Source organism: Rhinopithecus roxellana, chromosome 11 (assembly GCF_007565055.1).
Source record: "Rhinopithecus roxellana isolate Shanxi Qingling chromosome 11, ASM756505v1, whole genome shotgun sequence".
NCBI classification, from domain to species: domain Eukaryota; kingdom Metazoa; phylum Chordata; class Mammalia; order Primates; family Cercopithecidae; genus Rhinopithecus; species Rhinopithecus roxellana.
The window spans coordinates 74,915,173-74,939,214 of record NC_044559.1 but is presented as its reverse complement, the minus strand read 5'-3'; the positions used below and the strand labels follow the sequence as shown (position 1 = coordinate 74,939,214).

At 44.2% G+C, this 24,042-nt stretch overlaps 1 protein-coding gene across 4 annotated transcripts in view; it reads right to left on the bottom strand.

Annotated features, from left to right (window-relative positions):
* Positions 1-501: 501 nt before the first annotated feature.
* HPSE2 (heparanase 2 (inactive)) overlaps positions 502-24,042 on the bottom strand; it is a 790,590-nt gene continuing 767,049 nt past the window's right edge. The window contains exons 11-13 of one of the 4 annotated variants that reach the window (XM_010389529.1): positions 23,482-23,628; positions 3,136-3,205; positions 959-1,124 (exon numbers count right to left, since the gene is read on the bottom strand). In XM_010389529.1, the coding sequence (XP_010387831.1) occupies positions 3,172-3,205; positions 23,482-23,628 (181 nt within the window). In that variant the 3' untranslated portion in view covers positions 959-1,124; positions 3,136-3,171. Of the gene's footprint in view, positions 1,125-3,135; positions 3,206-23,481; positions 23,629-24,042 lie in introns of all 4 variants that reach the window. The other 3 variants (XM_010389528.2, XM_010389530.2, XM_010389531.2) reach the window with 3 other exon arrangements.

Below are 24,042 nucleotides of genomic sequence, written 5' to 3'. Positions count from 1 at the left end.
CCCCTAATATTCTCTTAATTTTGGGGAGGTCTAATGTGCTTTGTCCAGTTGGGGTGTGTGTGTGTGTGTGTGTGCGTGTGTGTGTCTGTGTACCTGATGTTTCAGTATGCTTTCTCTTTGTGCTCAAACTCTCTCCCTCATAGCAATATGAAGAATGATGATTGCTTTTTGTTGTGCCTAGTAAGCTGCTTTCCACTCAATGAATATTGTTACTTGACTCCCATTACAACTCTGGGGGAATCTGGATTCACAGAGCAATAGAACCTTCTTACCAAATCTGGGGTGTGATTGTAATTTTACTTTTGAAGCACCTGCTTCCCAGAGGAATTGCCAGTGATGGATGCCACTGTCAGGAACCCAGATGCGCACGCTCATACATCAGCCGAGAAATCACATAAACAGCCCTCCCGGCAGGCCAGGGCTGACGCACCCATTGCTCCCCTATGGAAAGAGATGTGTCAAAAAACTCAGGGCAGCAGCAAGAAAGAGGCAGAGAAGGAGTTGGGAGAGGATGGGTTTTTGCCAGTCCACCCAGTTTTTTTCCTTCGTCATCTTCCTCTGAGGGCAGCAGCAGCAGCAGGCTAAGGTTTGGGTTTGTGGTTCAAATGCTGTGTGACAGGATCATGGGGAGTTGTCTGGAAACATTTCTCCTGGGAGTGTGCTGTCAGCTCGTTTTCATAGTGCACATGAAGGGAAACATTCTGCTCTATACACATGCCTTTATCCTTATATAGGTACAGGTTATGTCTACATTTTTCCTTTGGGATGAATGTGGCCTACCTAGGCTAAGATCACGCTATGACATTTAGTCTCTTTGAAGAGCAAGTCTGTGTTGATTCCAGCAGGATGGGGCAGCAGGGGCTGGTTGCTAAGATGTCTGAAAACAGAGGATACTACTGGAGTGGAGGAATGGAAGCAGCCCAGCGGGCCCACTGGTAGCCGTGAGTGTTAGGATAGCTTATCGGTAGCGGCAGGCCAAAGCATTGACATTCTTGACCACATAAAAGCCCATGGTGACTGGAGGGATGACCAATGTCCGGCCGGCCCGAAGGGGGCGGGGCTTCAATTCTGGGAGGGTCCCGTCGTCCACCATCACTAAGGGCTGGCCATTCAGTTGCACTGACCTACAGTGAGGAAAAACAGTATGGGACTCATTATTGTATCATAAGGGAGCCATTGCAACAAAGCCTAGCCCCAGATGGCCTGGCAGTGTCTGATACACACACACAGCTAACACTTATTGGCACTGGCTATGCCTTAGATTCTGACCTAGGTGCTTTACTTTAATAACTCATTCAAACATCCCAACATCCCCCCACCCCCCACTCCCCCGAGGTAAGGAACTATTAATATCATTATCCCCATTTCATCTAGAGTGGCTAGGTGACTTGCCCCAAGTCACACAGCTTGAAGGTCCAGGGTTTGAGCCCAGGTAGTCTACTTCCGGAGACACATTTAGAGAAGTGAGAAGTCTGTGACACAGAAACTGGAATGTTTCATTCCTATTTTTTTAAAATCACAATATCGGCTCGGTTTGACTTTTCCACCTAAAGAGTTTTTACCTGTGGAATGATACATGGGCTTAAGATGACGTCAGAAATCTATATAATTCATATCTCATTAATTTACTTGACAGATCAGATAACCTTGCTTGTCTAGGGTTATACGGAAGGGAGACAGAGACATAGGTAACAACTCTACTTTTTCTAATTTAAGAATGAGTTTTGGCTGGGCGCAGTGGCTCATGCCTGTAATCCCAGCACTTTGGGAGGCCGAAGAGGGAGGATCGCTTGAGTCCAGGAGTTTGAGACCAGCCTAAGCAACATAGCGAGACCCCATTTCTACAAACAATATAAAAGCAAAATTAGCCTGGCAGGGTGGCTACTTAGGAATTTGAAGTGGGAGGATCACCTGAACCTGGGAGGTTGAGGCTGCAGTGAGCCAAGACTGCACCACTGTACTCCATTCTGGGTGACAGAGAAACTCTGTCTCAAAAAAAAAAAAAAAGAAAGTGTTTTCATATTTAATATTAACAGATGTTTCCATTTAGCAAAACAGCAAAGTAGGTGATAAAGTAGGCACTTGTGATCACAATTCGCCTATCTTGCTTTTATTCTTTCTGTATAGCCAGCCACCTTCACCCTGAAAAGGTGGACCACATACATAGCAAACTGAGAAAAGAGAAACTGCTCATCTTATGCTGGATGAGAGGGAAATGCCACCTATCCTTGACATCTGGTACCAGAATCCTGATAATGTTCCAGTTGTTTCTCACAGCCATGCACCCAGGTGGAAGCTTAGTTTGATGGGTCAATAGAAAAGGCCAGAAACAGGCCACCAGCTGGAAATAAGGTTGTGAGTCACCCTCAGAAAATCAACATTGCATAGTGATGACTGTTTCTGGGCTTTGCCCAACCTCCAGTGTGATAACATTGCTGTGATATCATCTGAGCTATAAAGAGAATAAAATGTTATAAATTGATATAAAGGTCTTTGTTTAGTGTTTCTTTGTGGTATGAGTGATAGACAAGGTTAGAGAGAGATAATCAGACCCATGCCCGATAGAGCAGTGAATTCCCCTAGATAAGTGTGTTGTAAATTGCTCCCAGTAGAGAGCTAGGCAGAGAAGAGATCCAGGCCTGGCCCCAAATGGCTAAGTTTGGGCTAGGTCCAGATCTGACAGGCCAGAGGGAGTAGGCCCCCTTCTCTTGCTAGAATGACTGAGTGAGTAAGTGTGTAGGAGGCTCCTATATGGAGAGCGAGGCCTGCCTCTGGAAGGCGTGGGGGTGGGAGAATTGAGATCTGAAGGTCAGTGTTGACTGCATGAGATATGCAAGGAGCTTTTTCTTCCAAATATGAGAAGTGACCCTCTCTAGTGAAGACAGCCTACTCACTGGAGTGGAAGGCAGGGCGAGGAGAGTGGTTCAGTTAAGTTACAAAAGAAGCCCAGATGGGTCTTCACAGTGTATTTTCATTATTTTGTTTCAGGTGCTGTGAATATCACCCAGACATAAGCACAGTCAAATACAAGTTCAATAATACTGATTAATCTTTCTAAGGCATACTCAAATTTATATCAGGTCTCTGCTCGAAAACCTTCAGTGGTTTCTCCCATACACAGAATTCGGTGCAAACCTTTCTTCTGAAGAATTAGGTAATGCCCTTTTAGGTTCAGATGATCCCAGAGTATTGACATCTTTGGGTTCTGGGGAGTGCAAAACAATGTGTGATAAGCAAACCTTTAACAATCTATACTAATAAGGAGTAGTTATCCTGGGACAGGCCCTATTCTGGTTTCTTTATTGGTTGGTTAAAAAGTTAAGAGTAGAACCAGGAAGGATGGTGAAGATTCTCCACCGAAATCTGTAATTCCAGGAGCCAAGTCGCTAACTAGCTAGATGGCTTTGGCAAATCCCCTAACCTCCCTGCCCTGTTGCTTTTGCATCTGTAAGAATGTTATATAGGTTATAACACCAAAGAAATGAAATAAGAAATATGAAAGTGCTTTGAAAGCATAATGAGCCACGTACTTAAGATATGATGTTTTTGTTGTTGTTATTCTTATTCTTTTTATTTATTTATTTTTTTGAGACGGAGTCTCGATCTGTCACCCAGGCTGGAGTGCAGTGGTGCATTCTTGGCTCACTGCAACTTCTGCCTCCTGGGTTCAAGCGATTCTCCTGCCTCGTCCTCCTGAGTAGCTGGGATTACAGACATGTGCCACCACACCTGGCTAATTTTTGTATTTTTAGTAAAGACCGGGTTTCACCATGTTGGCCAGGCTGGTCTCAAACTCCTGACCTCAAGTGATCCACCCGCCTTGGACTCCCAAAATGCTGGGATTACAGGTGTGAGCCACCATGTCTGACCTGTTGTTGTTATTCTTTTTAATGTCATTGTGGACAGATGCACTTTTTGGTCTTTATCATACCTGACTGCTCTGTGGTACTGACACTTTTCAAGGCTCCATTCTCAAAACCCTCTCTCTCCTTGGCTCCCATGATATTTCTCTCCGTTTTCCTCCATTTCTGGATGCTGTTTCCTTTTGAGAGGGAGCCGTTTCTCTGCCTGCTTCTCAGATGCCAGGGTTCCTAGTGTTTTGTCCCTGGACTCTTCTCTCCCCACACTCTGCACTCCTCCCGGGGTGCTGCTACTCTCACCCATGACTTCGGTTACTATCCACATACTGATGCTCCCCAAGCCTGTGTCTCTACCCTACATTCTATGAACTTGTGTATCTCCACTTGGCTGTACACATGAATTTCAAAGTCACTAGGTCCAAATTCAAAATCTTCTCAAACTCTGTCCTTATCTCTGCTTTTTTTTTTTAATCTTTGTGATAATATCGCCATTTATTAAATTACCCTAGCCAGAAAGCTGGGAGTCTTCTGAGACTTCTCCCCCAATTCCCATGTGTAGGGTAACTACATCAAAATAATTCACCTTATAATGTTTTTCAAATCTGCTCCTTTTCCTCTATTCACTGCTATGTTTTTAGCTCAGAACTCGCCTCCTAACCTATCTCTGGGCCGCATTGCTGACAGCTATCTGTTGTCACTGCACTGCTTCAAACTTGCCAACACTCCCCTTCCCTTACACTTTATTGTGAACAATGACACCCAGCTCCAGCTACCTCTCCAGTCTCAGATCCCGCCGGGCCCCTCTCCAGGCTCACTGTGGATCGCAGACCTCTGGGAGTGGGTGTTGGTAGGGAGTTGCCAGTTATTGTAAGAATTTCATTAATATATGCATACACAAAGATGAAGATTGAAAAAATTATGTCTTTCACAGAGATGAGGTAAATATTACTCAATGAAAATATAAGTAGTTATTGTTGGGACTGAAATACACAAGTTCATTTAAAAGTATAGTAGGCTGGTGTGGTGGCTCATGCCTGTAATCCCAGCACTTTGGGAGGCTGAGGCAGGAGGATCACTTGAGTGCAGGAGTTTGAGATTAGCCTGGGCAACATAGTGAGACCCCATCTCCACAAAAAAATAAACAAAATTAGATGGGTGTGGTGGCACATGCCTGTAGTCCCAGCTACTTGGGAGGCTGAGGTGGGAGGATTGCTTGAACCCAGGAGGTTGAGACTGCAGTGAGCTGAGATTGCACCACTGCACACCAGTCTGGGTGATGCAGCGAGACCCTGTCTCCAAAATAACAAAAAGGTGGAATATATTTTTCAGGCCAGGTGCAGTGACTTATGCCTGTAATCCTAGCATTTTGGGAGGCTGAGGTGGGTGGATCACGAGGTCAGGAGTTTGAGACCAGCTGGACCAACATGGTGAAACTGTCTCTACCAAAAATACAAAAATTAACCAGGCATGGTGGCACACACCTGTAATCCCAGCTACTCAGGAGGCTGAGGCAGAAGAATTGCTTGAATCCGGGATGCAGAGGTTGCAGTGAGCCGAGATTGCAGCACTGCACTCCAGCCTGAGCGACAATGTGAGACTCTGTCTCAAAAAAAAAAAAAAAAAAAAAAAAAAAAGAAAATATTTTTCAAATGTAAATGCTAGTCAGCAGTTTTGGGATTAAAACGTAAGTTCATTTAAAACTGTTCTTCAATTCCCAATAGATTTTTTGGGAGGAGGGGGGTATCATGTACTTTTTAAGAAATAGGTTTTAAAAGGACAATTACTATAATGTGGAAGGCCATGACATTTGTTGACACTTAAAAGGAACCCACATGCTTGAACAGGCCAAGCCCCCGTGCCCTAGTATGACCGAATTAAATGACTTGCAGTTTTGCTTCTGAGTCGTTCTGTCATTGTGTGTGGTGCTCCCTCCAGCTGTCCTCCTCTGCCAGACTAACTGCAATGGATCCTTGCAGAGTCTGTGTAGGTGTTGCCTCCTCTGGAGAACCTTCTCTGACCCCTAGGTTGGGTTTGGAGTCCCACCTCTGGACTCTCTTAGCACTCCAAAGTTACTTCTAACTGTGGCCCTTATTATAGTGAGTTACTTGTTTGATCCCTCTCTGGGCTATGAATCCTCAGTGCCTAAAGAGGTGCTTGGCACAGAGTAGGGGCGAAATATTTTCTGAGCAAGTGAATGGGCTTTTGAGGTTCTTTTGCATTATTTCTGATCTTCCTGGATTAAGTTTCTCCACCTCTAAAGAGGCTCCCTGGAGGTTTGCTGAGTGTGTTTCCAGATTTCATTAATGTGCCAATTACTCTTGCTCTCAGTGGCTTGTGGAGATGTTAGATAAGATCTGAATTATCACAGATTCTCTCAGTCACTCACTAGATGCCTTATCCCAACCTGACATAAGACTATTGATCATCGCCAGTGTTTTCCATCCTTAAAAAAGATCTATGCGACCATCTCTTAGCTAAATGAGCATAAAGTTTTGTGAATAAGGTTTTGTGAGACTTTGAGTCCTCATATGTCCTCATCCACAAAGTCCCTTCATTATAAAGATGGGCCATGTGCTTTATCATTTCCATTCTATTCTTCCTGCTTATATTTTTCTTTTAATATTTATCTCCTTACCCAGCAAAGTCATATCATGCTAAATATAACAATAATCTTTCATTTATATACATTGAACAGCTTGTAAGCTTGTAAACATAATCACATTAATGACAAAATTCACCAATTATGCAGCACTGTTTATGCAAAGGCACTACGCCATGATTTATTTTGACTATCTCATTTAGTCCTTACAACAACTGAGGCAGGTGTTAGCATTCCCGTATTACAGATGAGCAAATCAAAGTTTAGAGGGGTCTAAAACTCACCTAAGCCATACAGCTAATGAGTGGTAGAGCTGAGATTTGCACTGACACCCTTAACCATAGCCCTATCTGGCCTCCCTTGTCACATGTGATTGCTAAAGAGCCCCAGGAGATACACAGGCCAGTATTACTATTATTGTAACTTTACTATGGGGACAAGGTTGGAGAGGTTAAGTGGCCTGGGCAAGGTCATGTGGTTAATAAGTGGCTAAGCTAGGTCTCACATCCTGGCTTCCTGGCCACCTCTTGCTACTATTTCATGTTGTTTCTCCAGTTCCAGCTGGCGTTCACCAGGATTGTGTTTCTTTCTTTGAAAACCGTCCTTATCATATTTTCATCATATTCTGAGACCTCCTCACTGGCCCATGACTTTTCAAATCAAATACTGAATGATCCAGCCTGGGTTGAACTATTTCTCTTAATTCCCTAGCTTGCCTGAACTGCTGAGGGTATTTAAATTATCCAAATATTAGGACAACTGCATTTTATCACCATCTGTTTTTACAAAGTCTAAGTTACTTTCCAATTCCTAAACTTGTTTTATTAATTTTGAATGTTATTTAAAATGGGATTCAACGTGTCAATTTGGAGTCAAGCCCTCTGCCCCCCAGGTCTTCATGGGAGCTAGGAGCCCCTTGGCCAAGTCACTTCTCTGCTACCCTCTGCCCACCTGACTACAGTCTCTGGTCTTCATGTCTTATCACTGTTCTTGACAGCCGTGGATATTTATGCAAGGTTTCAACTGTTCTGAGGTGTCAGGGAAGTAAGTCTAATGAGCATGTCCTTTTTAAAGCTTGAAGATAATTTTCTGGACTACAGTCTGGCCAGCGGGGAACTTTAGTGGGGAATTACGTGTTTTATCACGAGCAGCCTTGGGAGCTGCTGTGTAGCTCAGGCTGGCATATTTTGGGGCCTTGAGTGGGAGGTGAAGGGACTTAAAGAAAATTGGTTCTGTAATTTCCAGACTGTAATTCCAGCACTTTGGGAGGCTGAGGCAGGCGGATCACAAGGTCAGGAGTTCCAGATCAGCCGGACCAACATGGTGAACCCTGTCCCTACTAAAAATACAAAATTAGCCAGGTGTGGTGGTGTGCGCCTGTAATCCCAGCTACTTAGGAGGCTGAGGCAGGAGAATCGCTTGAACCAGGGAGGTGGAGGTTGCAGTGAGCTGAGATTGCACCACTGCACTCAGGCCTGGCAACAGAGTGAGACTCTGTCTCAAAAAAAAAAAAAAAAAAAAAAAAAACAAAAGAAAATCGGTTCTGTCTCACCCACTTTCAGAACATTTGCCTTCTCTGAGCCTAGTTTCTTCAACTGTAAGGTGAGGGGTGATAGGTCAGATGAACCCTAAGATCTCTTCTGGCTTAACCGTTTTTCAGTTGGGTTGCCTATGACTAACAGCTAGCCTGAGGCAAAGTTTAATGCCAAATCCAGAGTGATCCTGCATAAACAGAAATCTGATCATGACATTCACCTGTCTAAATATTCAGTGGCTTCCCGCTGATCTTAGAACATTGTCTGAAGTCCCTATGCACAGGCCCTATTATCTACTTCTCCAGTCGCGGAGATGCTCACTCTAGCTCCTGCCCCTTCCAGCTCCCTTCCACTCCCACCTCCTTTCATTCTTTAGGGCCTTTTCTGTAATCTCGGCCTAAGGGCAGAGTTTTGCACGCGGTTTCCTTCTACCTGGACCTTTCTCCATATGCCCTCCCCCTCCCTTCCAGCTTCCTTCTCCTGGCTAACTCTTACTTGTCCTTCAAGTCAGGGGTGCTCCCACAGGACCCAGTACTTCTTGGATCTCAGCTCCTGTCACACAGCTAAGCTGATTGCTTGTCAGTCTCTCCACTAGATAGGAAGTCCATGTGTCTTACTCATCCGTCACTCTCCTGTCCGCCCACTCACACAGGAGGCGTCAATAAAAGACACATTGGATATAAACACGTGGGTAAAAGACTAGTACCTAGAAGGAAAGACACTGGACTGGAAGATCAGAAACTCGTTTTAGTCCAGGCTTGGGAGATGAAGTGTGCAGGTCTAGGTATGTGACCAGCCGATTCTGGTCTCAGTTTCTGGATTGTTAAATGATGAGAGAGAGAGAGAGAGAGAGAGAGAGAGGGAGGGAGGGAGGGAGGGAGGGAGAGAGAGAGAGAGAGAGAGAGAGAGAGAGAGAGAGAGAGAGAGAGAGAGAGAGAGAGAGAGAGAGAGAGGAGAGAGGAGAGAGAGAGGAGAGAGGGAGAGAGGGAGAGAGGAGAGAAAGGAGGAGGGGCTGGGGAGAGAATGAATAAGTCCGGCTGTGTGTTTGTATGGGACTGCGCCTGGGTTAGCAGCTCTCTTTCCTCCAGTGTGCTTTCCTAGGGGCCACTAGAGGTCACTCTTGTCCTACACAATGGTACCAGGACAGTGTGACTTCGCGGTGGCTCCCAGGGAGCCGGAATGCGTCCGCCTGCCTCCAAATCCTGCACTCCAGTCCCGGGAAGGCCAGGAGATGTGCCCGGCGCTTGGCATCCCGGAGGAACAAATCACAGAATCAATCAAATCCCAACCAGAACTTCGTTGCGGTCCCGTTGGCAGGGGTCCCACCTGGAATGTGGCCTAATAGTAAGGAAACGTGCGAAACCGGGCTGCAATTCCTGCAGGGGTGCCGGCCTCCCAGCCAGCGTGCAGAGAGGGGGGTCCCGGCGCAGGTGCGGGGTCTGCGGCGCCAGCACAACTCGGCGCCGGGCTCTCCCGGGCTCCGGGTCCCCGGCCGCCAGTCGGGTCGGCCCCGCACCTGTTTGTGCTTTGCAGGCTCCCAGGCCCCCTCGCTGAGTGAGGAAGCTGGTATGTGCAGCTGCCCTGCCCTTCTCCAGGTCAGGGGCAGGTTAGAGCCCGGAGGAGGCCCAGTCAGGTTTGAGGACAGAGGGGCTTTGCTTCCCTTTCCTGCTCGGTGGGGAGACGGTGCATCTGGGGCAGCTTGGACAGGAGGTTCCTCTGAAATTACCTTGAGTGATGCCTACCACGCTGAGAAAGGCTGCTCAGAAGGGGCCTCTGCAGGTAGTGTCGCCTGGTCCCGCATGCCCGGTTCGAGGAAAGGCGCTAAGACCGTCATGACCCTCTCTGGGCTGCTCCCACTCCTCAGGAGTCACGGGGAGGATTACTTCCTTTCAAGTGTGTCCTGAACTTTTCTTCTATGTGCTGTTTGCTCTACCTGGAATCCGGTGGAATCTCTCAAAAGCCTGTTCTTCCCTCCAGGCCCCGTCAGAGGTAGCCTCCTGCTTGGGACCTTACCTGCTAACAAGCTGGAAGGGAGGGCGGCACATTATCTGCATCTCCCTTTTAGTGTCCCTCTCAGCCTCATTTTATCTGTGTGCTTGGGTCATTTTGTCTGCTACTGACTTGTTTTCATTTCTTAATTTTCAATAGTATGCAGCTCAGTGCCTTCTTGTCCATGATAGCTGTTTAGTTAATACTTGTTGAGTTCTGCGCAATCAACCGCTCTAGGAGTCATGCCTGGTTCCAATCTCTTCCTCTACTGTTGTTAACAGAGAGGACTGTAAGGGATAGAGAGAGAAAGTGGGGAAAATAGTGTCCTGTTCCCTTGCCCTTCCAACAGCCCATACCCTATTTGAAGTTCCTGGTCCCCAAGACATTTTGAGGCTGAGATTATTTGCCCTCCATCCTACCCTCTGAGGGACACACTGAAATGGTGAGCAGTTTTAATCTAGCTTCTGCATCACTGACCAGAGAAAATACTAGGACCTCTTTGTACAAGCAGAGCTGGAGGTTTTATAGGCAAGTTGTTAGGGATATAGGCTTTTCCTGGATGTAGTGTGGTTTGGGGGTCAGGATTTGATCTGTATTCTATCCAAGTCTGTGTAATAGTGATCCAAACCATAATGGATTCTACCATGTGCTTCTAATGGCTTAAAATAACTTAGCACACTTGGCAGACAAGATGAGAGCCTGACTAAGGAACCTGGATTTATAATGATATTGTTAACTCCCAGCAGATGAGGGAATCATCTGGGGGAAGTTTGGAAAGAAAATTTGATCCTGCAACCATTTCAATGCTCCATGTCACAGGCATATCACACTCAAACCACAGGACGCAATAGGAACCCGCTACAAAAACCATGGAGACTTCAGTATGTGGTTAACTATGTCCCCCTCCCATCATAAAGAATTGGTGTCATCATCATCAACATTTACAAGTAGTGTTTAAGGGGCATTATTTGTAGTTCCATCGTTCTGTTCTTTTCTTTTTTTTTTTTTTTGAGACAGAGTCTTGCTCTGTCGCCCAGGCTGGAGTGCAGTGGCCGGATCTCAGCTCACTGCAAGCTCCTCCTCTCGGGTTCACGCCATTTCCTGCCTCAGCCTCCCGAGTAGCTGGGACTACAGGCGCCCGCCACCTCGCCTGGCTAGGTTTTTGTATTTTTTAGTAGAGACGGGGTTTCACCGTGTTAGCCAGGATGGTCTCGATCTCCTGACCTCGTGATCCGCCCGTCTCGGCCTCCCAAAGTGCTGGGATTACAGGCGTGAGCCACCGCGCCCGGCCCCATTGTTCTTTTCATTGTACCAATTAAATTACAACAGACTTACTCCTTGTCCTCTAAGTCAGAAAACACTGAAATATGCAAATGTCTGAGCAGACACACCATAATAAACATATTACACAAAGAGCAGGAAGGAAGGAAAATCAGACTTAGTCTGGATTTCAAGGCCTTCTGCAGTCTGGCCTTATTATGTGTTTGTGGGCTTTCCCTTTGCCCCACAAAGCATCCTGTATTCCAGTCACATGAGATGATTTGCCACCTCCCAAACAAAATGAGCCTTGAACTGGTGTACTTCCAAACCTTTAGTGAGCTCATCCTGGTGCTGGAAGTTGCCTTTCCTACAGCGTTTCCTAGAAGTATGGCACATCCTTACAGCTCCAGCTCCATGGCCTTCAGCCCTGGGACTTTTCAGAGTCCCAAGTCAGAATTCATCTCTCTCTTTCTCATAATCCCATCTCCTATCTTTACCCTTATATGGTCTGTTTTGTCTCCGAGTTAAGGTATCCTCTGTGGAGAGGGTCTAGGTTTCCCCAGACCTAATTGTGTGGAGCTGGAGGAGACAATATGGGGGTGCAAAGTATTCCCTTTATAGCAGTCTACAGGTGGAGTGAAGACAGGTAGGAAGGCAGGTGTGTGTGTGTGTGCATACATGTTAACATATGTTTTAAACATGTTTAGTTATGTTTAATACACATGTTAAAGAGATAAACACCTGTTTTATTAGGAATACTTTTGAGAAAGTATTCCCCATGACATCAGGTGTACTGGTATAATCTCAAAAGGGGAAAAGATGTCTCAGGTGGTACAGGCTCTGTTCCAGATCCCACAGATACCCAAGTGCAAAGTGTGAGGCGACTCTGAGTCGTTGTTGCAAGAGTAAGCAGGGAAGGGCTAATCTGCACCGGTATTGCTGGTTTTGGCAGTGGGTCCACAGTTTAATGCTCCAGGCCCCTTGTCTGGAATGAGCCACATCGTGCTCTGGGCTTCCTGATGTTTAGCAGCCAAAGAAACACCAGTTTGGGGCCCAGGCCCCACTGTAGGGATAAGCTGGATTAGAACTTTCAGTTCCTCAAGGCTTACATTTGTTCATCGCCAAATCACAGCCTCTGGAAGGTGCAGGGGAAGAAGAAGACAAGGGCCATTTCTTCTCAGTCTGCCAGAACTGCCCACATATTCTGCTGCTCTCTCACTTTAGAATCAACTGTTTAGAAATATGTTAGCCCTACCCTAACTTGCCCATTTACGGGTGTTTTGTCTAGGTCATCTGGGACAGAATGGAAATCTCTGCCTACAATGAGGGTCCCTAAGTGAGTGAAGGTGAAGAGGGGAGACCACAGCCTTAATGGACAGCTATGCAGAGAGTTTCCAGCTGCTGGGAGTGAGCTGGAGGAAAATACATTCTGGATCTGAGAACAAACAAAAAACTCTCGAAAAATAACAGTGAAAAGCCTAGATTCCTAAACATCTTGGTTTAAGATGTCAAGTTGCTGTAAAATATAAAAGCATTTTATAATCCTCTAATGGGCACAGTGATCGCCACATTAGTAATCTGGGAGTTAAAACAAAACAAGCAATAAAACCTTTGGGGAGCCAGCACTCATCCTTCCACTCAGTCACAGAGAACTCCCAGGGGCTCATGGCATGTTCACACCTTTGGCAAAATGGCATAGCGCCTGAATGAAGAAATAATCTGGGAAAAATTGAAGATACAGATCATCTGGGATCTTGTTCTAGCAGTTTATAGAGGGACAGTGGTTCTCAACCTTGACCACATATTTGAATCACCTGGGGAGCTTTAACAACTACTGGTGCCTGGGTCCCAGCCCAAGGATTTTGGTTTAATTGGCTTGGGGTGTGGCTTGGGCATTGGGGTTTTTAAAGCTCCCCAGGTAATTGGAAGTGCAGCCAAGGTTGAACACCCCAGGTAGAAGAAGGGGTGGGGATATGTTTGTAGGTGGGGGTGGAGGGGACTCAGATATCTTTCTAACTATTACATTCTGAATTTATTTTGAATAAAAAGAGATTTTCTTACTTTTTGAGTGCCATGTCAGGAGGCTACACATTTTTTTAACCTAAAAGGAAGATGTGAACTTTCCAAAGACAAGTTTTTTGCTTCATAGACTGAAGGGAGCATTTTTGCTATTTCAGTGGAATGGCTTCACTGAATGTCTTGCCCCCTCCCGCTTGTATCTTGGTGGGATGATTCTGCTCCTCGGTGTGTACCAGGGAGGTTCATGTGTAGCACTTTACAGGATGACTTAGGAAACAAATCAGATGAAGCATCAGCACTGATAACCAATGCTGTGTTTCTTGAACACTGAAAAGAAAAACTTTTTTCTTTTCTTGAAAGTCAGTTTCTATAAAATCATTTAGATTTCTCTCAAGTTCTGGACTGTGTCGCAGAGAGCTCCTTATAGACAAAGAGTGGTTCAAGTTCTCTTCAGGCAAGAGGAACTAGGGAATGAAGAATGTGTCATTCAGTATCTTCACTGTAGTTTTCAGATATGCATATACTTATGTAGCTAACATTGGTTATAGCTACTATCTCTTTATGAGCCACAAAACACCCACAAATTAGCACAAGGGCTAAAAGAATCCAAACTCCTCTGGGTTTCAATGAGTAAGCTTGCATTAACAAGATTTGTGAGGCTCAGTTCTCTACATATTTACTTCTCTTTCTTTTTTTCTGTATACTGCCTCAGAACCTTAAGTATAAGTATTTTTATAAATATATATATATATTTAAATTTCTGCTTTTTACAGTGTCTATTTCGGCCTTTCTGAACTGGGGCAGTAACCTGAATGTTAATGTTTAGAGTAAGTACCACTTTCCTGCTCACTCACAGCCAGCTCATAAATCTCCCTGATCCCAGGCACTTTCTTGCCATTCGGTGCTCTCAGCCTTTGCAGCTTGTCTTTCCTGCTGAGGGGCTCTGAATGGCCTTTCAAAAGGGCTGCAGCTGATGTGGTTGATCTGCACCAGTGGGGCCTTTTGCTCCAGGTCAAAGATGTCCACTCTAAGTCTTGCTTTGTAAAAAATTATCCTATTTTTTCCTGATATTTTAACATCTGAAGCCCTGCAGGGGTTAACGGCTTTCCTCACATGCTGTCAGCCTGAACGTTACAGGCACTGAGGCTCCTTACCTTTTACCATGCATCAAAACAGAGTCCGAGTGAATCAAAGAAATGAATACAAGTGAAACAAAAAAGAATCTGGAAGAAAATAAAGATGCATATTGATCTGATTTCAAGAATATAAATTCATACACATATAAGTAGAATGGAAGAAAGCACAAGGTAAACATATTTAACTATACAAAAGGGAATACTTCTGTATGTCAAGATAATACCCTGATATTATATAGTTAGAAAAATAGCAAATAAAATAGTAGAGAAAATATTTCAATGGGGGAAGTTGCCTTATACCTGTATTAGAGCAAACTTAATAAAACAGACTAACACCCGAATATAAAAATAGCAAAAGACATAGAAAGTTCATAAAAGCAATACAATACTAACATGTGAAAAATCTTCGGGCTCATTAATGCTCAAAGAATAGAAATTAACATAAGAATACTATTTTTTGATTATGAAGTTTTCAAAGATGTAAAAAATGTTACTATATTGTGTTGGTGAGATGAATTGTAATAACAAAATGTTCATATTTCCTTCTCCATCTCAGACCTCTTCAACTAAGACCTCATCTTCAACTAAGTTTGGATGAGGTAAGAAATTTGAAAGGTGGCCGGGCACGGTGGCTCCTGCCTATAGTCCGAGCACTCTGGGAGGCCAAGGCGGGCAGATCACCTGAGGTCAGGAGTTTGAGACCCGCCTGGCCAACATGGTGGAACCCCCATCTCTACTGAAAATACAAAAATTAGCCGGGCGTGGTGGCGTGCACCAGTAGTCCCAGCTACTCAGGAGGCTGAGGCAGGAGAATCCCTTGAACCAGGGAGGCCGAGGTTGCAGTGAGCCAAGATTGTACCACTGCACTCCAGCCTGGGTGACAGAGTGAAACTGTCTAAAGAAAAAAAGAAAGAAAGAAAGAAGTAGAGAAAGAAAATCGAAAAGATTCATCCTGTGAGATAAAATTCTAAAACTCAATGGATTCCAAGGTGGGCAATCTGAACACCAGGTCATTTGAGGAATGGCTGAAGGATCTGAGAGTGTGTAACTTGCAGACTAGAGTTTTTAGGTTAGATATATAGAAAAATTGATAAAGAAGAAGGTATAGATTTTCTCTTCTTATTTTTTCCAAAGCAAGAGTAGAAAGGGCAAGAAAGCACCTTTGGCCTAATACATGGAGGTTCTTTCCTACAATCAGAGCTGTCTAGTCCTAGCATGAGCCAGTTCCTGAGACGAGCCATCCCATCAAACAGAAGCTGAAAAGCTTTATGTCGGGGATATTATAGAAGAAACCTCTTGACCCATATGAGTTCTTTGAAATTTTTCCTTTATAAAGTCATCTTTTACTAACTACAGAACTTTCATAGAACGGTTTATTTTTAAAAGAAACTAATTTAAATGATCCCAGACAAGTGAAGATAATGGAAACCTGCAGGGAGTACATCTGGTTGACCAGAGTTCAAAAAGTCTAGGTACCAACTAATATCAGCAGTGTAGAACTAAAATACTTAGATGTCTCGAATCTGCTGGGATAAATGGACAAATGGCCTACTGGTCCCAGAAACAAGTCTTCATGTTTTGTTTTTGAGTGTCTGAGTCTTGGTATTGAATTAATGGGGTTAAGGTTTTTCCGAAAGCTTCTTTTACCTGCTCTCTCTGTGTCCAGAAACTAAACATGGTGCTTCCAGGCATCATTAGTGAGAGATTGTGGCAGGTCAGGTGGTGGCCAGTTCACCCCTCAGGATTTTTCACATTAGCCAAGCTCTGAATCCAGAGATGAAATATCATAATATGATCTGGTCTGTTCCAACAGGGACATGAAGATATTTTTAAAGTCTTAGCACCTGGGAGTTACTTGAGTATTTTCAGAACCATTCTGTTTGGTTAACATCAAATGACACCTCTCTAAAGGCATGCAGTTAGATGCCAATGTTTTTCTTTGATATAGGATTTAATGAGGGTGAAATCAAAGCAAAAGTTATATCCCAGAGAGATGGAAAAAATGAGCAGTATGTGGAAAAGGAAAAAAAAAGATGTTCATTTCTTCACAGAATAGGCAATAAGATTTTTGGTTCATAGGAGCCTTGAGATTTTTTTCAGCTGAAGGAGAGGATCATGCAGATCTGAAATTTAAACATTAATATGGAACCTATTAGCCCCAAAGCAGAAATACTTTACATGTCTATTTATGGCACCACCCACAGGCTGCTTCCTGTTAGTTGTTTGTTTCTAGTAACAGAGATGAGCTCCTTTAAGAGATTCTTCTGAGCTCCTTTAGGAGATTCTGAGATTCATCTCAGAATCCTCTCCCCAACAACCCCAAAACACCCCATATTAAATAGCTCTTGAAAGCCAGGTGAGGATATGGCCTAGCAATAGAAGGATCAAGGGACATTCTGATCGGAAACATTCACATTGAACTTTACATTCAGAATTTCCCCCTAATTTGTCTACTTGGAACTCTTGAGTACTTACAGCTATGGGACCACAATTCTTTTAAAATTTTAGTTAGTCATTGCAAATTAGATCACTGAAGAGGAAGAAGTTTTGTCTGACACAAAGTAGGATCAATAAAAATTGATGAATGGATGAAGATATATACTTTCCAGTTTCCTTCGGAGGCCTCCCTTGTTGGCCTCTTTCCCTCAGAAATATACCTCTGAGAATGGGCTCCATTAGGTGTGAGGGAGTTGGAGATGCCTGTGTATAGGGGGTTGGAATATAATCTATTGATATTGATTTTTATATACCTCAAATTAAACAAATCTAGAGTCATTGCTGGTTTTTAATAATCCCTTTGTTTGAGAAGAGCATAATAAAAATAGAAGGGAATTCCCCAGTTTTGCTGGAAGAAAAAAATGTGCTTTTACTAGAATTCTAATTGGGAGACAGTCTTAGAAGTAGCTCAGAGAAGAACTTTTAAAAGGGTCTGAGGCCGGGCATGGTGGCTCATGCTTATAATCCAGCACTTTGGGAAGCTGCGGCAGGTGGATCACCTGAGGTCAGAAGTTTGAGACCAGCCTGGCCAACATGGTGGAACCTCATCTCTACTAAAAATACAAAAATTAGCTGGGCGTGGTGGTGCATGCCTTAGTTCCAGCTGCTCGGGAGGTTGAGATGGGAGAATAGCTTGAACATGGGGGGCAGAGGTTGCAGTGAGCTGAGATCACACCACTGCACTCCAGCCTGGGTGACAGGGTGGGAGTCTGTCTAAAAAAAAAAAAAAAAGCGGGGGTTGGGGAGGGGGTCTGAATTCTGGACTTGTGAAGAAAAGTTAATGAAACTGGTATGAATTAGCCTGAAGGAGAAAACTTCTGGGTAACCTAATACTCTTCAAATATATTCATTCTATAAGGAGCCTACGATGAAATGAACCCAGATAATATCATGACAGAGTCCTTATCCATATGTATATTCATCCTATGTAATTGTAATTTTATAGTACCAGACTGTTGGTGTAGCACATTGTTGAAAAAAGTGCACTAGAGTAAGGGTCAGGGGAACTGGATCCTAGGGACCTCTAGCTTTTTCACTTACTAGTCGTGTGACTCTTGAATAAGTCACTTATTGCTTTAAGACTCAGTGTCTTCAACTCTAAAATGGAAGGGAGGCAAGAATTATTCTATATGCTTCATGGTTCTGTCAGAAGGTTAAATGAGATAATGGCTATTAAAGTTTTTCATTATCTATAAAGTTGCAGTCATAGGTACAGTGGGCCCCAGTGCTCTTACAAAATTAAGTGTTCAGACAGGATTGAAATTGTGGTCACCCCTTTCTAAGAGGTCTTTAAATGTGGGCCATCTTCTAGTCCAGATGGCTTGGCCACAGACTGAAGGCTAGGGGAGAGAGCCAGATCACCTCCCAGTGTCACTCCATCTCAGGATTCTCAGCATCTGCTGGTTCCCTCAGGTCAATGTGTCAGAACAGAACAGCCAATGTGATGAAAGTTGCTTCCCTCTTTCCTAATTTTTGGAATATTTTCCCTCCAAATGGAATTGAACAAGGCACATAAGGGAGAACACTGGGATCTGACCTAACACCTGTTCTTGGTTTGCTTTCTCTCTGGAAAGGTAAGTCCTTTTCATTTTAGATGTCAGTTGGCTTGTGAGGCCAAACTTCATGTTGCTTCTCTGTTTGTTGAGAGACACTGGAGATATTTATCAGGTACAAATGATTCCCTAGAGCAGGGCTCCCTAACCTCTGGGCCATGGACCAATCCTATTAGGAACTGGGCTGCACAGCAGAAGGTGAGTGGTGGGTGAGCATTACCACCTGAGCTCCACTCCTGTTAGATCAGCAGCATCACTAGATTCTCATAGGAGTGCAAACCATATTGTGAACTGCACATGCAAGGGATCTAGGTTGCACACTCCTTATGAGAATCTAATGCCTAATGATCTGAGGTGGAACAGTTTCATCCTCAAATCACCCCCAACCCCCACAGTCTGTGGAAAACCTGTCTTCCGTGAAACCACTCCCTGGTGCTAAAAAGGTTGGGGACCGCTGCCCTAGAGGACAGTGGTTATTGCTTTGTGATCACACAAGGCAATGGGTAGATTCTGTGTTTTGCAGATGCCCTCAAAGTCTCCTCTGACTTATCCAGAATGGGAACTATTGTTCTGGATGTGAATGGGGCCATCTTCTTCCGAGAAAGGTGAGAAACCAGGGAACATGACGAGGGAGGGACCCACAGCTGGATTTTTTCTGGAAAAGAAAACTAGCCAGATACTGCCACCACTTCCCCTAGTCATAGAGCCTCTTTGTGTGGCCTTTTAGTGGCTTGACTTTGCCGGTGACCACTGAGAACACAGGCTCCAAAAGTGAAGAGGAAGCAGGGGGAATAGGGACCAGAAGAGAATAGAATTTCAGAGCTCAAAGGGAAGCTATAATCCCTTGTCCAACCCCCAACTGAGGAAGGAATCCTAGAGCACCTCTGAGATGGCTGCTTACACTCTGATTAATAGGCTACCTCCTGAGAAAGCCTATCCTGACCTCGGTCAGACCAGGCAAGCCTTTGGAAAACGAGCTCATTTTGAAGTGAAATCTCTCTCTTTTAAATTGCACTCCTTGGTTTTCTGTCATTTTGGAGTATTCTAGGCCAAAACTATTTAATTTCACTTGGCAGTCCTCTGAAGAAAGTCCTCATGACTTACCTTACTTTTCTCCTCTGAACTAAATTTCCCCATTTCCTTCAGCTATTCCCTGAAGAATGTGTATTCCAGATGCAGAATACTCTTATTTGTATACACTGCAATTTTCTAAAACTTCTGTCCTATGGGCTAGAGAGCACCCACTTTTTGTCTGGTTCCTAGAATAAGTACAGTCTCTTATATAAGGAGTTGGGACTGGAGTAGGGGGTCTTACGATTGGTTCATTCACTGAGATGGGAAACAAGAACCTTCTTGTGAATGTGGTTGCCTAGACCATACCTAAATAGTGACTCCAAGGGTGCTTCCTGTGTGATTCTTGACATACCTTAGCTCTGAGTTCACACAGAGATGCCCTTTCAGAGATTTTAAATCTTCCCAGGCCCAGTGGCAATTCTAAGAGAATGGGAATTACCCCAAGTCCTCGAGCAATCAAAGAAGTCTTCTGGCCTTTCCCTACTCCTGAAACACGAGACCAGAATACCCAACTGGTGGCTTGAATTGGGGTGGAGGGCACTGACTTACTCTATATCCTCTTCCTGGTTCCTCCAGACAGGAGCAATTACACATTCCTCTGCTCCCAGAACTTTCTATCCCCTTCTGAGCTAACATGGCTTCAAGCTGTAGCAAGAACTAGCAGACACAGAATACAGAGTCTGGCCCCAGAGGCTTATAAAAGACAGAAAGAGACACCAAAGGCTGAAATCACTTCCTAGCATTTCCTTTCATCCCTTTCTGCACAGTCTGCTTCACTGAAACCACACCCTTCCTGTGAGACCCCCATCCCAGACCTCTCAGCTCTTTAGTAGCTGCTAAGCAGAGCACTAGATGTGGTCTTGAACATGTACATGACAGTCCCTGTCTGGCAGCTTACAGTCCACCATGGCACAGCCCAGGGTCGAGCCAATGAGGTCCAGAACAGGAGAGGTATTAAATTGGCAGTAATTTATAGGCAGTACAGACTCAGAAGAATGAAGTCCCCAACATTTCACAGTGAATTAGTGGCAGGATCAGGGGCTGGAATCCAGTTCCCTTGAATTCCAATCTAAAACTCTCTAATCCAACATATGTAAAATCGTTATGTGTATATCTGTATTTATATTTATAGATGTATGCATATGCATGGATTTGTGGAAGGCTTTATTTCAACCATATTTTCCAAATTGAGTCTCACAATAATCCCATTTGACAGTTAAGGAAGCTCAGGTTTGATCACAAAGATAAATGGTGGCATCTGAATTCAGACCCTTACCTTCTAATTCCAGTTCCAATGTTCTTCCAATTACCTGACATTATTATTTGAGCTCAGTGGGCGTTACCAAATCCTTCTTAAGGATCCCTGTAGAATGAAATTCTCTTTGTCCTTGTCCCTCTCCTACATTTTTTTTTTTTTTTTTTTTTTGAGACAAGAGTCTTGCTCTGTTGCCCAGGCTGGAGTGCAATGGGTGTGATCTCAGCTCACTGCAACCTCTGCCTCCCAGGTTCAAGCAATTCTCCTGCCTCGGGCTCCCAAGTAGCTGGGATTACAGGTGCTCACCACCACACCTGGCTAATTTTTGTATTTTTTTTGTACAGAAAGGGTTTCACCATGTTGGCCAGGCTTGTCTCAAACTCCTGACCTCAAGTAATCTCCCACCTCAGCCTCCCAAAGTGTTGGGATTACCGGTGTGAGCCACTGTGCCTGGCTGGTCTCCTACATTCTTAACAAAGTTGTAACACAACTCCTCACTAGTGTGGTGATGGCAAAAGTTGAACATACGGCATATTGCTGGCCAGTGGGAGTCAGTCCCTTCAGTCACTCTTAAGGATAGGTATAGAAAGACAGGGGTTAAGGTGTGGTCAGCTCCAAACTGCAGGGGAATCATCTTGGAGGCAGGGACATAGGGGAGGGGTAAATAGGTTTAGAGGCCTGCCTGCATCCTTGGTTGGAGGGAAAACAAGCTCATAAAAAAGTGCTACCCTTGACTATCATCTTCTGTTTCATCCTTTCGCTTTTTTGTAATTCTTAGCATGATTTTTTATCATAATCCTAACACATGTCTTGTTAACACATTATCTTAAAAGTCTGAAAACATTCCTCTTTGGAAGAACATTCTTAGGGAAAGCAATTGTATCCTTCCTCTTTCTCAACCAGCCAGATTTCTGAGTTGAGGAAAAGGAAGGTAGTGAACATTTATTGAGCATTTACTATGTGTCAGGAACTTTACACAGATTACCTCATTTACTTTGCTCCACAAAAGAGGTTTCACAGATGAGGAAACTGATGCTCACAGAGATGACATAACTTGCCTAAAGACACACATCCAGCAAGTAACAGAGCAGGGATGGACACCTTGGCTTGTTAGACTATAGCATTTGGCCAGTCCCCTCCACACAGTGCACACAGTCTTCCTGACACTGGGCAGGCTCAGCTCCTAAGCTCTTCGGTTCCAGAGGACCCTAATGAGAGCACCCTAATCATTGCTGCAGAGTCAGCCCTTCTGTCAGAAATGGCTTTGCAGATCATTATTTAATGGCAGTAGGAGATTTAATGCACTCATGGTCCTTAGAAAATCACACCCAGGATGAGAGTTTTCAAGCTGCACAGGACCCTACCAAATATACAACAACCCTTGAAATCCGAATATTAGGAAACTGAGGCCAAAGGATTAGGATAAAATAATTTTCCCAGGTCATATGATTATTTACTGGCAAAGTTGGGACCAGAAGCAGGTCTCCTGCCTAGGATGAAGGCCAGGAATTCAGCACACTCATCATGAACTACTCAGAAGTGGAGAGAAAGGGGATAAAATACTCGATAGAGTCCTGCTGACATAGGTAGGACTGGGAAGAAAGAAAAGCAGACGCAATGTACATGTAGCCAGAAAAAAGAGCCAGCATGTGAACCGAGACTGAAAATGAAGATCTAGGGTGGGCTAAAGAGACTCAATAAGTGACTTCCCAGATTGTTTTTTGCTCCCATTGCAAATACAATTGGAAGCCAAATGCAAGCCACCAAGGTTGCAGTGAAACAGTGAATAATTATAGCACAAATATTTGTGGGCAGCTGTTGGAGTGCAAGCCACCTGCTCCAAGTTTACAGCTTTGTGAAACTTGGTAAACATTAAAAATGGAATAGGAATGCTTCCAGTCAGTGCAGCATCCCATACCCTTCCCGAGAGGCCTTACTCGGGGAGCTGGGGTGGCCTTTCCCTTGACCAGGCCCTGCTCACTGTCCTAGAGTTTTTCTGTTCGTAGAGATCCATGTGTCGATAGTCTCTAATAGAGACTGAGGGAGGCAGGGAGTGTCACAGAATCATACATTTGTAGAGTTTAGAAGGGGCCACAGAGCCCTCAAAATAAAATCTCTGTCCTATTATTCAGATGAAGAAGCTGAGATGGAGCAGTGGTGTGTTCAAGTTATAAAGTTCGGGGTAGGACAGAGTCTTTACCTCTGAACTTTCGAGCACTAAACTCTCTGTTTAGTGCTCCTTCCTGTAAGCCCTGTGAGGTTAATAGATGGTAACAACAAGGGAGTCATAGCATTACAGAATGTTACAGCTGTGAGGGACATGGTTCTCAACTACCAGGATGTTTGGTTGCTACATGACCATGGGGCACTATTTGCATTTGGTGAGCAACAGCCAAGGATGCTAAACAGCTTACAATGTGATAGTCGTGTATAAAGAAGAGTTATCTCGCTCAAATACCAAGAGCACCCTTGTTGAGAAATACTTTCTCCACCATTTGACTTTACAATTGAGGGATCTAAGATAGGGAGGGGCTTGAGCAGGTTTCCAAAAGGAGTCAGCAGTCACCTGACCCCAGACCACTCTTTGTCCTACTCCATCCCACTGAGCCCTTGAAAGAATTAGTAGCAATCTTGGTGTCTTCAGCTCCCCCCTCCCTCAGCTCCTGCTGCACTTACTCCCGAGCTATTTTCAGGTTGGCACGTACTTGGACTTTAGGCCCTCCTGCCCATAGGGCTGCAGCAGGTACTGGTGAACGAGCTTGTCTCTGAGAGTCCCAGCCAGCTTGATTTTCTTTCTTGATCGATGCAAGTTGATGATAAAAAGTGTAATGGACCCACGAACATAGTTGTGGCTGAGATCCAGAGAAAGAGAGAAGTGAAAGATGGAAACAGAGTGGTAAGTTAGATGCTCCTAAATAATTTACAGACTGTACAAAATATGAACAGCCCAGAAAATGGCACTTAAAAACTTGGCCACCATAGACCCTAAAAGACAGGAAGGCCTCGTCATTGTGGTTTCTTGCAAAGATGATAGCCACTTCCCGCCATACTTCTTTAGTTTTTGTTTAAATTTATTGCAATGATTTTAGAAAATATAATGTATATATTTTATGGCATATATTACCATAGTATGGAAGTAAAACATGCTGATTGCAAAAAAGGAAAAATATTGAGAAACACAAAGAAGAAAAAGAAAATTCCCCATAACCCTCATATCTTGAGATATGATAATATTTTGGCAAACATCCTTCCAGTATTTTTTAATT